This window comes from Aythya ferina, assembly GCF_964211825.1.
Source record: "Aythya ferina genome assembly, chromosome: 3".
Lineage (NCBI taxonomy): Eukaryota > Metazoa > Chordata > Aves > Anseriformes > Anatidae > Aythya > Aythya ferina.
Genome location: NC_140298.1, coordinates 76,107,397 through 76,122,945, shown reverse-complemented (window position 1 = coordinate 76,122,945; position 15,549 = coordinate 76,107,397). Strand labels below are relative to the sequence as shown.

Here is a 15,549-nt window from a genome sequence, read left to right as displayed (position 1 = left end):
ATGCTCTAGGTGGGCCTGATTGGCGGGGGGGGAGGGGGGGGTTGGACCAGATGATCTCCAGAGGTCCCTTCCAACCTCAGCCATTCTGTGATTCTCTGATTCATATACTGTGAAAATGCCAGGAAGCCTCTCATGGTGAAAGAGCAAAACATAGGTTTTAATAGAGCAAGTGAACAAATGCAACTGTGTAGTGTAATGAAGGGAAAACTTGTGTGCTCCTTGTGGGGTCACTTGCTCCTCTCCAGTAAATCCACTAAGGAATTAGTAGATTTCTTCTGCACCAGCTGTTCTTTCTGAATGTCCCTCAAAGTTTTAACCCTTGGGGAGACTGAATTATATGCTGCCTGATGATCCCAAATGCATAATTAATTCTTGGCAGAATCTACAGTCAGTGATGTGGGAAGTCAGAAATAACATGGATTATGAAGGGATTTCCCAGCAAATTATTTTCCCTGTTGCCTCTCTTCAGGTTTATTCCAGCACTCACATGCACTTTACTCAAAAATGTTTTCTGACTACAGCCTGAGTTTAGCTTCAAATTCTGTAACTTCCCTCAAAATTTTCTACATTGTAATTCCAAACCTGAGACCACTTTCACAGAAACCTCTGTCGTATAGAGACAGTGGGGTATTCTGGAGGTTCTTTCTGGTAACGTGATTGTCACAGAGCTTTAAATTCTCTCCTGATCACATATTTTTAAACAATAAAGAGCTTTACTCAAAGTGGCTTTTAGAAAGTGGGATTTTATAAGTTGTATTTCATTTTTGTAGAAATAAATTTCTTCTGTTACCTTGTCTTGACCAGTAAATGTCTTTATTTATGCATTCACTTAAACATATAGAGAGGGTTCCTGTGCGTTGTTTTCCTTCTCTGAAAATATTCTGTACTGTACTTGGCTACACTGTGAGATGCATCAAGTGTACAAATTGATTTCTAAAAATAAATACAAATTCATCATCAATATATTTCAGGGAGGAAAAATGAACCAAAGGGAGACATTATTAGAAAGTCAGGATGATGAAGGTGACTTTGCTATTCTGGCTATTACACCTGGGATAATGCCTTTCAGTTTTGCATGGGATTTCAGCATAATTCCAAGCAAGTAGGCCTTGCACATCCAAATACTGAGATCACTAAATAGGTTGCTATATTTAAGTTGGAACACTTTTGCTTCTAATTAGAAACTCTTTTACTAAAGCACTCAGTGCTCCAGAAGTCAGGCTAATGTAACCTGAGCTGAGCTGGCAGTCCAAGGAGAGCAAAATCTTCTTTGTTGTAGTGTTATAGCAGTCACTCTGAACATAAAAGTTCCTGATGTTAAATTGTTTGTAGTTCTTGTGGGCATATGTTAAGCAGTCAAGCTCTTTCTCCTTCTTGTTTAAAAGATGGAAGTTTAGACTCTTCAGGTGCTAAAGATCAGTTAACTTTCATTTATCTGTAGGTGTAAATTTTGATTTCTGAGTTAATTGACGCCCATTGGGGTATAAGCTGGCTGAGTCCATAAATGCTGTGGTGCTGCAAAAATATCACTATGCTGATATTTCTCGTGTTCTGGGGTTCTCATTGTGTCAGATTGTCTGTGCAGCGCACATCCACCATATGACAGGTATGTGGCCATCCCGCTTGGGGAGGACATGTGTCCCTGGGCAGGCAAGTGTCTTAACAAGTGTCACCCAGCATGGACCCAGCACCACACCTGGCTATTGAAGCCCTTCTCCAGCGCACAGCATTCCTGTGCAAACCAGAGCAGGTCCAACCTCACTGGTGTCTCTGACTTACGTCTCCTGGTCATGCCAGGCGCAGGTTCTCTGGCTGTCTTCACCGTGTCATCTTCCTTCAGTAGTCCGTGGCACTCCCTACCCACTGTAACTTTGTGCAATGGAAAACTGCTTGTGCTGATTTGTTTCTTTTTACAGCACTAAAGAAACACCAGAGATGCTTCGTTGTGCTGAGATGTCATTTAGTGGGAATTGCAATGCGTTTTCCAACACTTTGTTTCTTCTTAACTTCCAGATTTTCCGAAAGAAGGCAGTGGAGCTTGGAGAGAAATTGCTACCTGCTTTCAACACTCCCACTGGGATACCATGGGCATTGCTTAATATTAAGAGGTAAAACAACTTATTTTTGGTGACTACAACATATAAAATAGTTGTGGTGAAAAGTCCTTTCCACAGAACTATTGCAATTTCCTCACAGTTTTAGTCTTTCCAACTAGGTAAAAGCTGATGTAAGATCCTTTCTTCTATAGCTTAAATGAAGAAATATAAGTAGGTATATATTGCGCACACAAGAATGCGTGTAGAAATAACACTTATTCACCTCAGAACTAACTGCTTACTTATCAGTTAGTACATGTATGTTGCTCATCACTTTCCTCAAAGTCCTCCATTTGTTTTAGTGTTGTTATATGTACAGTAGTTGCAAAAGGACACGTGCTACTCTGAAAGGGTACGGTGTCCAGCTACTTCCACTCTAAACCCAAATGCAGTGTCAGTGTGTCCTTCGGCAATATATCACGAAGCAAGAGTAATATCTGCTACAAGCGACATATTGGTCTGCATCCTCTCCTAAGGAGTACATAGAGTGCATGTTCATGTTTTTGCATATTCATAAGGACACATCAGCTTTCATAATACTGCAAATAAACCCCAGTATCACCCATCACAAGAATGAGAAGTACTGCTTGTCGAGGAGAATCAAGGATAATTTCACTCTGCATGTGTGGGAGTCATCTTTTTTGTTGGTGGTGGTTGGCTGTGCTATTCTCACCTTGACAGTCAGCATCTTCCCCCATTCTCTGCTCAATATGTATTCATGGATATGCCTTTTTCCCAGTCTGGGGCGTGTGTTGGCATGCTTGCTGGGTTGGCTGTGCATGTTTGAGGATTCCCATTAAGCTGCTGAGAGACAGTCCTACATAAGTCCCTGGCATCTGAGTTTGGACAGGCTTATCTTGCACCCTCCCTTCAAACAGAAATGAGGCGAGAGGCGGTGGACAAACATCATGTGTGTGTGCGGGGTGCAGGAGGGAGTTAGTTCCTCGCAGACTTTCAAATCGCTGAAGGGACTGATTGACTGGTGCCTGGTGATGGTCCTTGTGCTTCGAGTAGTTACTTACATGCATGTTAATGATTTATTCTCAAAAGCTTTTAATGAGTTCTGTAGAAGTTAATTGTACAATGGCTTGAGGTTTTTTGTTTATTTGTTAAGCTGTTACAAAAGATTCTGAGTACAAAATCCTGCATACATTTCTAATTGCAGCACAACAGTACCGTACACTACATGGCGTATTTAAATAGTAAAGTTTTCAGGCTAAAAATTTGTCTTAAATGTAGCCCTTACCTACTAAATATCTATCTTTTTTTAATTTTTTTTTTCTCAAACAGTTCCGATTTTGTAGGGTCTTTATGGGTTTGTTCCTAGCTTCTCACAACAAAAGCTGTGGCACATTGTAAAAGCTGATCACAAGCAATGTGAGGTGGTGATAAAAATAAAATAAAAAAATAACGGGGGATTCTTCGCTTATCTGTAACCAAAGTGGAAGGGGATGTGTGCCAAGGTAACTTCCCTGTGATATGGCAGCAAGTGTTACATTCAGTACTGTGTTCTTGGTTATTCATTCTGAATCCTTGCGCATCTGTCTCGATTTGACCTTCAATAGATGACTCTTCCATAATACCACGCGTAAACAAATATGCTGGCATCCAAGCTTAGGAAGTGCTAAGCCATTGAAGCATGAATATATTATGGACCTAATATGCCTCATTTCTGATTAGTATTTTATTTGATTTTATTTTGATTTATGCTTCAAATTGGAGAACACTGACAATAGATTGTGGGTGTCAGTGGTTATTTTTAAATGACTATTTTTGGATTAGCAGATGAGCTGGCTATTTCTTTCACTATGCAAATGTTCTTCACAAAATAGTTTATTTTCTCCACTCATCCTGTAGTATCAGAGACAGGCCTGCTCTCTCCTTGACTACCTCTGTGTAAACATATATATGTGTTTTTGTCGTGTGTGTCCTAGCATATACTAAAGGCATCTACCCAAAGTCTTACCATCTTTCTCTTTTCCATTTTTTCTTCATCCTTCTCCTTTCCTCATGACTTAAAAGCCATGGGAAAAAAGCCATGCTTTTTATTTGTGGAACCTGAATTTTCAAACATATTAAATGTTTATTGTACTTATTCTACAGCTAAAATTATTAGTCAATTTCTTGAGTGTGTTTCTATATAAAACTTCCTTTTGTCTATGAAGTACATTTTAAGTAATGAGATTGGTAGTTTGTAATGGGATTTCCTTTTCTTTCTTTCTATATATTTCAGCTGCATTTCCATGTTTTTAATGTTCTTGATATTGCTCTGCATCTTCAGCATCTGTTTTTCACTTCTGCTAATACTGCTAAATTTAAAGTTCCCTTTTTGGCTCACATGCTACTTTCAGTAACTAGTGTTACATCATACTTGATGATTCTGAGCTGAGAGCACTGGTACAAACAGAGGCTGCAGAGGGAGAATGAATACAAATCTGTGGTGGCCTGATAGAGGGATTTCAGTTCTTATTACGTGGATTCTTATATTTTCTTAATATATAGATAGGTGCTTCTTGGGATAGGGAGGACAAGCTGGCAAAGCCAGTTTTTAAAATTTATTTATTTATTTATTCCCCTCACCTGAATAATTTATTTAGCTATTTTGTCTTCAGAGCTTCTAAAACAGCAGCTGTAACAGCTTTTTAAAATACAATTACTTCTTGGTCCTCTATTTTTGTTCTCAGTGAGCCATGACAAACTGGCTTCTTCATGCTAAAATTTTCATTTCTCTTTTTCTTAAGCTTCAAGTAATTTATGACTGAGCAATCAGATTGCTTAGGTATTTCTCTCACATGCCTCTCAGACTTATAGAAATAAAAGTCTTGAATTAAAACTCCCTTAGATAGTGAGTTAAGTAATCTTAAGAAATACCCAGCTTGCATCATGTTCTCAGTGTTAGGTAACCTTTTTAATAGGTCTACCTATTTTTACCCCTAAAATTATCAAAAAGGAAACTGGGACTTGGGCTTATTGTTAGACTATTGGATCAGTCAAGAAAAAACTTATCAGAATAAGATCCTGTACAATATTTTGTCTCTTTTGGATGGAAATTGTCTCTCTGTATCACTTTTTTTTTTTCCTTTTGAAAGTAAACCTGTATCTTTTTTTCAGTCCCTGTTAATTCCAATAAGATCCTATTACTGCTTTATAATAAACAACCAAGGAGCATTCTTATATGAAAGAACATTGTTTCCATATAATGTTTGTTCTCCATGCATACCACCTGAATCATTGTTTTAAGGTTATCAATTGTCCATCCCTCATGAGCCACTATGCAGCAGTACTGTTAGTCACTGGCTTGACTTGCTTTTTATGTAGAATTAATCTGTTATGTAACCTTCCAGTGCATCTGAAACTTTGAAAAATAGATATGCTTTCCCTTTGTGAAAAAAAGTTTTTGACTGGGCTATTTTTTTTATTTCTTATTTATTTATTACTTCTGGAATTGCATCTTTGGACCTCCAGCTTGCTTGCAAGTGTTGTTGTGGCTGCGGGAATACTGTGCTTCTCACTCAGTGATTGATTTCAGCACTAATGGGTACAGGGACTGTCAGAAGTCCTGTCCAGAAGGAAACACCATGAGGTATGGATAGAGTAGCCATGAGGTATGGATAGAGTAGTACAGAGCAGGGATGCTTAATGGAAATCAAAAGGGAGGAGTTTGAAATAGATTTCATTAATGTGTATTGAAGTCAAACCTCAGGAAGTGATAAGATGTACTTGACATAAACATAAAATGCTTACTGTGTCTGATGTCAGCCAAGGATTCTTTGCCTTTTACACTTTAGCACTGATTATACATCAACAGTGGACCTGAGCTGCATTCAATATTACATATTTTGCAAAGTGAGGTAGCAGAGGACTTGCTAAATTGTTCGAACGAAGTATTTAGTTAACTCAGTTGCAGGTAATCAAGGATGGAAGAGAGAAAACTACAGTATTTATGCTATAGGGATGTGGCCAATATGTTTCATGTTTTTAAAACAAGCTGCTCTAGATTTTTTTTAGGTTTGTTTGTTTGTTTAACCACATTTTGTACAGAACATTAAATTAAGCCACAGACCTGGCCAAGCCTCCATGGCTGAATGAAAGTTTCACGAAGATACAGACACCCCTGGGAGCCTCCTCCAGGGTTCTGAGCAAGATGTACCCATGGCACAGCTTCACAAACGATCCTCCTTTTTCCTTCCACCTTGTTTAAAGAAAAAGAAAACACCCTCTTTGTTTTTTGTATCAGTTTATATTTCTAAAGCAACTCCTTCTGCACTGACCTCAGAATCTGCAGGGCTGGTTCTCCCACACTTTCTCACTCCCCATTCCCAGCTGCTGTTGCACAGCAGTTTTTGTTGTTGTTGTTGTTGTTTTCCCCATGCTTAAATTTGCTCTCACAGGGTGCAAACAACAGCACTTATTGGCTTGGCTCTGGTCGGGCAGTGGCGGGTCCCTTTGGGTCCACAGGGCAGCTGCTGGATTCTTGTTTTAGAGGCCACCCTTGCAGCCCCCTGCTACCAAAACCTTGCCACGTAAACCCAATACACTAAATCAGTTCAGGAATAGAAATTGCCCTTCAAAATCTCTTTAGTGTCCTGTCCCATTAGGAAAATTCTTAAATTTTCTTAAGAGAAGATGCAGATTTTAGTGTGTAACAGAATGGTTCTCTTAGAGTTCTGGGACTTCCTCCAAAATGTCATAATCAATGCACTTAGCGTTAGATTCCTTGTAGTTTATAAAGGAATCTTAATGCATTGAGAAAGCTTGAAATATGAAGAAAGGATCCAAACATGTAAATTCAGTAAATTTTTTGGAAAGCTTAATTCCCCCACTTACTTTATCAGAAATGCCTAAAATGTGACTGTTGCATGATATTGCAAAATTTTCCTAAACATCAAGTTGTCCGTATGATACTATATTCTTTAACAGAGTTAGTGACTCATGCTTTCACTTGTCATAGTGACTCAACAAGCTTGTTGATGGGAGAGAGGAGAGGAGAGGAGATTCAGTCAGAATGGCTGATTTAAATTTTCTGCCATGCACTATTAAGTCTAGTGTCTAAATTATTAAAAAAAAGGGGGGCTACAGAGCTAAATGAAGGTTATTCTTCAAATTTGACTATCATTGGCAAAAAATAAATCTGTGTTTTAAAGGGTTTGTAATTAAGAAAGGTTTATATTATCTGCACAGTTTGTCATTGCAGGGCTATGTAGAAGGACTATTTAGGTAGAATCTTTAATTTTATCTCTTCTTTCTACCCTGGGCATAATTTTAGAGGAAGGAATCTATGCTGTCTTAGAAAAGAAAGCTAAAAGTAGTCTTGTAGTAGTCTGCATGCTTAACAAAGACTTTGTGTGTGTGGTTTTGGCAAATGTTCCACTGATGTCATAAATTAAAGTGGTAACAGTAATAAATATGATTTGGATATTGGGTTAAACACTGAGATTTCCACTGTGTTAACACCCACCGATTGAAAACAGGCTTTTTCCTTCAGGCATTTGGATCACAGTGTGGATTTGTATTAGCACTGAATGTAAAAAGATAAATCCTAGCTGAACTTCACCTATGTAAAAATATTTGTGTGGCATTAAAAATATGTTTGGGGATTGAATGATTTATCTAGAGATACTGATCTCTAAAATCTCCATTGGCTACAGAAGACCTCAGACAAATAATTAAAAAATAATTTTTTGAGTTAAGGGAAAAAAATCCGTTCTGTTTCATAAGTAACCACTGAAAAGATGACTTCAGCAAACTACATCTTTTCAGCACTACTGTTTTAAGTGCTGGTTAACGTACTGATTCATAAACAACTTCAGAGTTCTTGAGTCAGTTCTGGATGCATTATAAACCTGAAAAATAGTTTTGCATTTGGGCTGTTCTGGTATCACCATGTTATAAGCCATCTCATTAGCAATTTCATTGTTCTAGAACATCTTGGAATACCATGGTAAGCAAATTGCTTGCCTTGTCTTTGTCTTATTTGAAATGAGTAGCCAGTTCTGCATTAAATCGTTTGTGCCTTATATTCAGCAAAAATCAAATGAACTATTCTAAAATCATAATTAACTGGGGAAAAAAATAAAATAAAATAAAAAAATTCCCCTTTTCCTTTGAGTTTCCATGATAATTCTTTCATAATCATACATGAAAATAAGTAAGTTGGTCTGAGAGTGTTATTAAAATTTGCATTATTTATGAATATCAGTACAGTTTTGGGGGTAGATATTTTGGACCTGTGATGGTGTCTGATTTGCCACTGAGCAGCACAAGAATCAAGTTATAAAAATATTCATGAGACTTCAAGCAACTTAGCTGTGAGGGGAAAAAAAGAACCAAGAAAAACACTTTTTGGTGATATCCTGTAAGGTTAAGCTGTATTATTCAAACAGCAGTTCCAATTCAATATTGTAATGCTGAATTTGTGTGGGAGGCTGCCCTCTGGCAATAGCACAGGAAGGATTTGGGACCTATTGTTGCTACTGCAAGTATCTTTTTCAGTTCCAGTGCTTTCTTATAGCCAAAGGAAAGAGAGTCTTGTCCAGAATCTAGGTTTAAACACTAACTCTTTCCCTACAGTTTACTAGGGCACTGTGAAATAAGTATGGATAGTAACAGGTTTGTAATTATCATACTACTGATCTGTGTAAAACCCCATGCAAGTACTAGTAATGTGATTCCTCAGCACTGAATGTGTGATTGCAAACACTTCAGAGATCTCTGTGGCGATAATAAGAGATAATGTTGATTTTTATAAAGCAGAACTAAGCTTGTGACAGTCCCACAGAAGCCAGCGCATTACAGGAGGGTATTGGTCTTTACTTGGTGGTTTTTGCCCCCTCCACAGCAGACACTCCCTTCATGGTATCGAAACCTTCCACAGCTATCACAATTTTTTACCTTCATGGTGCTTTAGGAGTGGGAAACTGTTTATTTGTTTATTATTTGTGGAAAGGGTAGGGAAGTTTTCTGTGCTGGAAAGGGAGAGGGATGTGAGTCAGGACAAGCAGGTTGCACTGTTTTGTGTTTTGCTTTAGAAGAAATTAGAAGTCAGAAGTTCACCCTAAACACTTAGGACGTGTACCAGGGGTGTCATGTCATGTATCAGCCAGGTACATAAAGTTTTCTACTCGTCAAGCTGTAAATTAACCAGGCCCTAGTTGAAACATGTGGGGGCGTAAGGATGTATTGGTGCAGAGCATGATAAAGATTTATCAGATCCTCAGTTTGTTTCCTGATAGTTAAAACCGCTTTTGCTCCCCAAAGAAATCTGCTTGTAAGTCTTTGAAATGGCATTTATTGAAAACAGTTTTTTATAAATCAGTACAAAGATGTTGGTGTTGGTTGTGTTTTTGCTTTAGCTGAATAACTGCTGCTGTCTCCTTGATACTGTCGAGATAATTGGAAGTCACCTGCATGAGGTACTTCTGCGCTGTCTAGGAGAAACAAGGGAGTCCTCGAGTCTCTGTGGTAGTTCTGAGTTGCCAGATGTATTTGAAAGTTGCAGCTGAACATGAAAATGCAGAGTACAAGACCCAGCTGAAGTACGTTTTGTATTTTTAGCTGGAATTGCTTTAATACGACTACCTGGACAAATTCTCAAATTGAGCAGGTCATTCTTAAAAATATTAATTTCAAAATGGAAAAGGTTTTGTGTTTTTTTGTTGTTCATATATTTTTTTGTGTGTGTTCTTTTTGTGTGTTTTGCATGTTCTTTTTTTTTCCTCCTCTGGTTTAAGCATCTTTGTGATATGGTGGATAATGAGAGCTGAGAGTTACCAAGCCTTATACTTTGACAGTCTGACTAAATTGTTGGCAATACTATGCATAAGAGTATAATACCTATTCAGCACTACAAGACTGGAGGAACAAGATTTTTTCCTAGCATCAAATGTAAGGACTGTTTTAGATGCTAAAATAAGCACTAATTTAAATTGGTGACTAATGTTTATAGTTACTCTAAAATATTCTAATTGTCCTAAAACGGTGAGTATGAAGACGAGTTGCTAACTACATTTTTTCAGAAAACATTACTGAGAAGAGATTCTGCTACCCTCTTTACAGAAGGCTACATCATTTTCCTCATTACAAAGATACTAGTCACTTCAATACTTCTTATATTATCCTTTAAAGTATCTTTAATGCATACATATGTACATACATGCACATATATACATAAAGCTAAATCTTTTTTCATGATTATATGGTTCCTCAGTCCTGCTGATACAAGAGGATCTCTCCTCGACCTCCTCCCAAGCTATTACCTCCCAGGTGGATGGCTGAAACCTACCTTTTACTGATGCAGGTCTATGTAACTGATGTAGTTCAGAACTATTTCACTTATCTTTATCTTAAATTCAAACTTCTCTTTCTAGTACTTTGTAATCCTATTAACACTCCAAAACTTGAATTTTGTGTTTTTCAGTTTTATTATACCAATGCTGACTTTATCATTTCAGTTTTATTATACCCATGTGGTGTTTTGTATGCCGCTTTTATAAACATGTTTACTTCTAAGCTGACTAGTCATAACTGCTTATGATATCTTTTGTTCTTCTGAAATTCATGGCATATCTGTTTTCATGGATACATCAGATGTTCTTTCAGCTCAGTTTTCCATTTAATACTTTAAAGTGAACTTACAATAACAAATCAGCATACTGTAGGATATCTTTTCTTCTAGAAATCAATCAATTGCATCAGTAATGAGAATGTTCATGCAGACAGATTTTAGAATTTTTAGAGCTTTAGAATTTTATTTTATTTACAGAAACTAAAGTTTATTATTCGTTATTTTTTCAGTTAGGTGTAGCATTTGGGGAGGTTTAGGGAGTTTCCTTTCTTTTCAGGAATATGACAATGATTGAAGGATTATTGGCTTCTTTGCTTCTTATTCCAGTGATTCCAGCTATGTGCTTGTTAGTTGGATTTCCTCAGGTTTTATAACCAGCTTCATACATCCAGCTGAGTACAGAACATGTCCTTACTCTTAAATAATAATATGAGTTTTAAATTAGAGGATGGGGCCAAACTCTTCTCAGTAATGGCCAGTGATAGGACAAGGGGTAATGGGTATAAATTGAACCACAGGAGGTTTCATCAGTGTATGAGGAAGAACTTTTTTACTGTTCAGGTGACTGGAACAGGTTGCCTAGACAGACCGTGGAGTCCCCTTCTTTGGAGATACTCAAAACCCACCTGGATGCCATCCTGTGTAACATGCTCTAGGTGACCCTGCTTGACTAGAGGTCCATCTCTGGAGGTCCCTTCCAACCTCAGCCATTCTGTGATTCTGTGAAATACAGATAACTGCAATTATGCGCTTCTTTCAGTTGTCTCAGTGTTCGTCAGTGTAATGGTGCCATTCTTGTTTGCTATTTACAATGCTTCTTTAGCATCCTGAACTTCTTTGAATCCTGAATCTGAGTTGCAAGTGGCTGTTTGTAGCATGAGTTTTTTATAAGTTTCTGAGATCATCCAATGCCTTTTAGTTGTATGTTTTCAGTAAATCAATAACTAATTCAATCCATTGTTAATCCTGTTCTAATTTATGTATTTTCTAACCCTGCTGTTCCTCTTCCATGCTTGCTGCTTTCTTCTAATCCGAGCCCTTGTTATTTTGGAGGAGAAGCACACCAGTGGTGATTTTCTGCTCCAACTGTTTCTTCTACTGAACTGTGATTCTGCAGTTGTCCAATCCTATATAACATATATATAATATAGTCATGTATTTGTATATATATTATGAAAATTTGGGAGAAAGAAGATTTTTTAAAGAAAAAAAAAAAAAAAAGGTTTGTACTTGGCTTTGCTGCTGAAGTTTGTGTAGGCTTAAAAATGTCTTTTCTTATCTCCACATTCCCTCAAATGTTCCTGGGCAGCCATGATGTTATAATTCCAGTAATGCTGCATCTATTCTTGTCTTTTAGAAAGTTGAGGAGAAAGGAAGTGAAAAGAAATAATTCTTAAGCAGCAATGAGGTTGGAGAAATAAAAAACTTTAAGGTATAAATGGAACATGAAAAAAGTCACATCCATTTTACTCTTCCTTTTTTCAGAAGAGAACACTTGAATTCTCCTTATGTTTTATAAAAACAGCTTTTGATACTAATATGGATACAGGCACAGGAAAATGTCTGCTGTTTGAACTCTGCATTAATTAGCTTTGTGTTATTTTTAACTGAACACTCTTGATCAAAACTATAGTCTATATCTCTATAAAGTCACTTTCCCTACATAGTTCTTATAAATCTTGCAGCTTGTGCTCTGTGAAGGCCAGAAAGGTATGGAGCACTTTTAATGGTTTCTAATGACAAAGTTAACTGATAAAGAAATGCCTTAATTACAACTATATTTTAATCATTAAAAGTCTCAGCAGTGAGTTATTTCAAGCAATGCAGCTACAAACAAAACCTCTTTTATAATTGAAAATACATCTGAATTTTGTCATTAGAAAATTCTTTACAAGATTTTTTAAGGCTCTGTAGGGTTTTTTTTACTTTACTATATTAAGTCAAATTATAATTTATAATTTATTTGCCCTATTACAACACTTCATTAAAATGTCAGAAGATACAGCTTCTAGCTGGGGTACTACACCAAAAGCTGTGCAAGCGGAGCTTTTCACATATGGAAATAGCTATAGCAGTTCTGTTCTGCAGCGTGATTTAACAAAGATTGATTGCAATCTGTTTTTATTAACTCAAGGAAGAAAAGCAGTACAGTGATATTAAGAAAATTAATTATAACTTTCTAATCTGGTAATTAATGTGCAGCTGGGCATGAGTGCAGTTAGTGGAATTCAGTGATTTGGCAGTCCTGACAAATTATCATAATCTGTTTTAAGGTAGACAACTGTTTTTTAATCTTTGCTCAATTTTTTTTTTCACAATTTGGTTTTCACAATTTAGATGTTAGATATGGCTTTTCACTATAATAATGTGAAGTGAAGTTGAGCAGTATTTTTTAGAACACTCTTTTATTCATTTCCAGTGTTGCACTGAAGTTTCTTGTGAAGTCGTTGTATGAGACAGTGATTACTGGTAATTGACCTGCATATGTTGAATAATCTTAAAAAGCTACCGAGAATTTAATGTACCTTGTAAATTGAGAAGCTTCCAATTAAATAGAGTTCTTAGGATAATCACTTTCAAAACTAATCAAGTAATATAATGATGTTACTGAAACTCTTATTGACTTAATTGTGACAAATTAATAAACCTAACCGATGCAGTTACTGTAATGGTTATATTAGTTTGCATTTTTCATAACCTATCCATACATGTTTTTCAAAAACACAAAAAGAAAACAGAAATTACCTCCCTGTATTGTAGCATGACAAGGTGACTTGAGTGGGGGAGTGTTTGTGCCCTTCTTGCCTTCCTTATGAGGTATGAAGGTTATTGTGAATCACCCCATGCTCAGTGCCTCTTCTCTATTAGGAAATCAAATGCTACTGAACAAAAATTAGAACTAGGACCCGAGCAGTGGAACTGATAAGAGAAAATGTTAAGAGCAAATGCTTAAGAGCAGTCTGACTGGTTTTGGTATTATCAGATTAGATCTCCTAAAATACACTGCAGAACAAAATATTGTAATCTTGCCAATAATGTTTATCTTTAGTAGTGAAGTCCAGGAGATCCTCCAGAAGCAAATTCAGTCCTATATAAATGCCTCCAGGTTTTTTGTAACTATGTGTTCTTTTTTTCCTCATAATAAAGGTATGCAGTGTTAACCCTGATACATGAATCTTTCTGTTCTATTTCAGTAGATTGGCCTTTATTGTCTTTCTCCTTTTTTTTCCTTTTTCTCCTGATTATTGATCAGTTTCACCTACAAATAACTTGGAAAGTTGATACTCTTCTATGTCTGAGTTTCTGACATGATGACCATCATGATACTCATATTGAGAAAGATACTGTAAGACATGCTGAATTCTTCTGCAAGGAGAAATAAGGATTATTAAAGAACCTGTATCTGCTGAGATTGTTCTGGATATTCTCTTCTATTTTACATTGAGTTGTTACTAGAAATATCTCATGCACATTCATACTAATCGTATGGCATTATCACATCAGTGTTGTGGGTAGGTGAGACAGACTCTTGTGAGCATGCCTCTTGCTGCAAGGAGCCTTCCTCTGTTAGGATGATCATCAAGTTCTGTGTAGGCTGAATCTGTGCTATTTATGTCTCTAATGTTGCCATATAATTTGGAATCACTGTAGTAGGGAGCTAATGCCTGGCATTAGTCAACCATAAGAATGAGTGGTCCAACAAGCAAGACTTCCCATCTCATGTTCTTCTCTGACCTGTAACTCAGCATGGGCTGACTTGTGGAACTCACAACTGTTTCTTTGTGTTGTGGATAACTAACAGTCTTACTTTTTACTCCAGCCCAGGAGTACCAGACTACTCTTTATTTCAGTGGGCTGATGAGGAGTACCATCAAGGCATTGGTTTAGGTAGATGAACCTAGCTGACATCCAAAATATGTGGTATCTCCTGTGTTCTCACTGTAATCTCACATTAAAAATAGAGCAGCTTTGTGTTTACTGCTTTTTGATGACCAGACCTTCCTCACTTTTGTAGACCATGACCTGAGTTGACCTGACTTGGAGAAATGGTGTAATTGAATGTCATTTTTAAAGACATACCAGAATAGTTGGTTTGCTCTATATTAAACAATCCACTGCCCACCGACAAACTGTAATAAAATCCTACCAGTAAATGTGAAAGACACATGAATGCTATCATAAGAATCAAGATAGCAGAGGGTAAAGACAAAATAAGACTTGTACAACTGTGAATTAGTTTGAGAGCTATTGAGAAGGAAATTAAGAGAGGCTAGTGAGCCAGCTAAGCAGTTTGTTCCAGAAATTTGCTTTCATTGGTTTAAATTTCACGTTAAAATTACATTTTTATTGTTACAACACTGACACATCTTTACGAGGAAGTTAATAGGAGGGAACAATCTTTCAGCAAATTAAATGAAAGGCTACTATTTCCAGCTGACATCTGTGAAACTGCTGCTACATTCCTTGCAGTAGTGCTTAGAGAAATAAATGAGCAAGTATTCATTATAATCGAGCTTTAATGGTAGCCATATGCTATATATCTTGTAATGGTGCTTGTGTTGTGTGGTTTCTGTGTAGTATAAAAAAAAATGAGTATGTCTGTCAAAGGCCCATTAATGTAAATGTCTTGATTCAATACTTAGCCTCGGTGAGGCTTGTGTGTTTTAAATATATCCCAGCAAGTTGCAGTTGCTGCTGCAAATCTGACAACAGTCTTTCTGGTTGACCTTTCAGATTGTCCATTTCATGTCATACTGCATGCTTTATAGATAATGAAATCTGTTGGGGCAAAGAAGATTTTAAGTGTTTCATTTGGGTTTTAATTATTTTCAAATTAATATTTTCTAAGAGAGAGTAGAATGCGTTGTTGTTCAGCAATGTTGTTTCACA

General features: G+C 36.8%; 1 protein-coding gene across 1 annotated transcript in view; it reads left to right on the top strand.

Moving 5' to 3' along the window:
- Window positions 1-15,549, top strand: part of MAN1A1 (mannosidase alpha class 1A member 1) — a 142,429-nt gene that overhangs the window by 82,304 nt on the left and 44,576 nt on the right. The window contains exon 5 of the mRNA XM_084516208.1: window positions 2,014-2,108. Coding sequence (XP_084372334.1) covers window positions 2,014-2,108 — 95 coding nt within the window. The remainder of the gene's footprint in view (window positions 1-2,013; window positions 2,109-15,549) is intronic.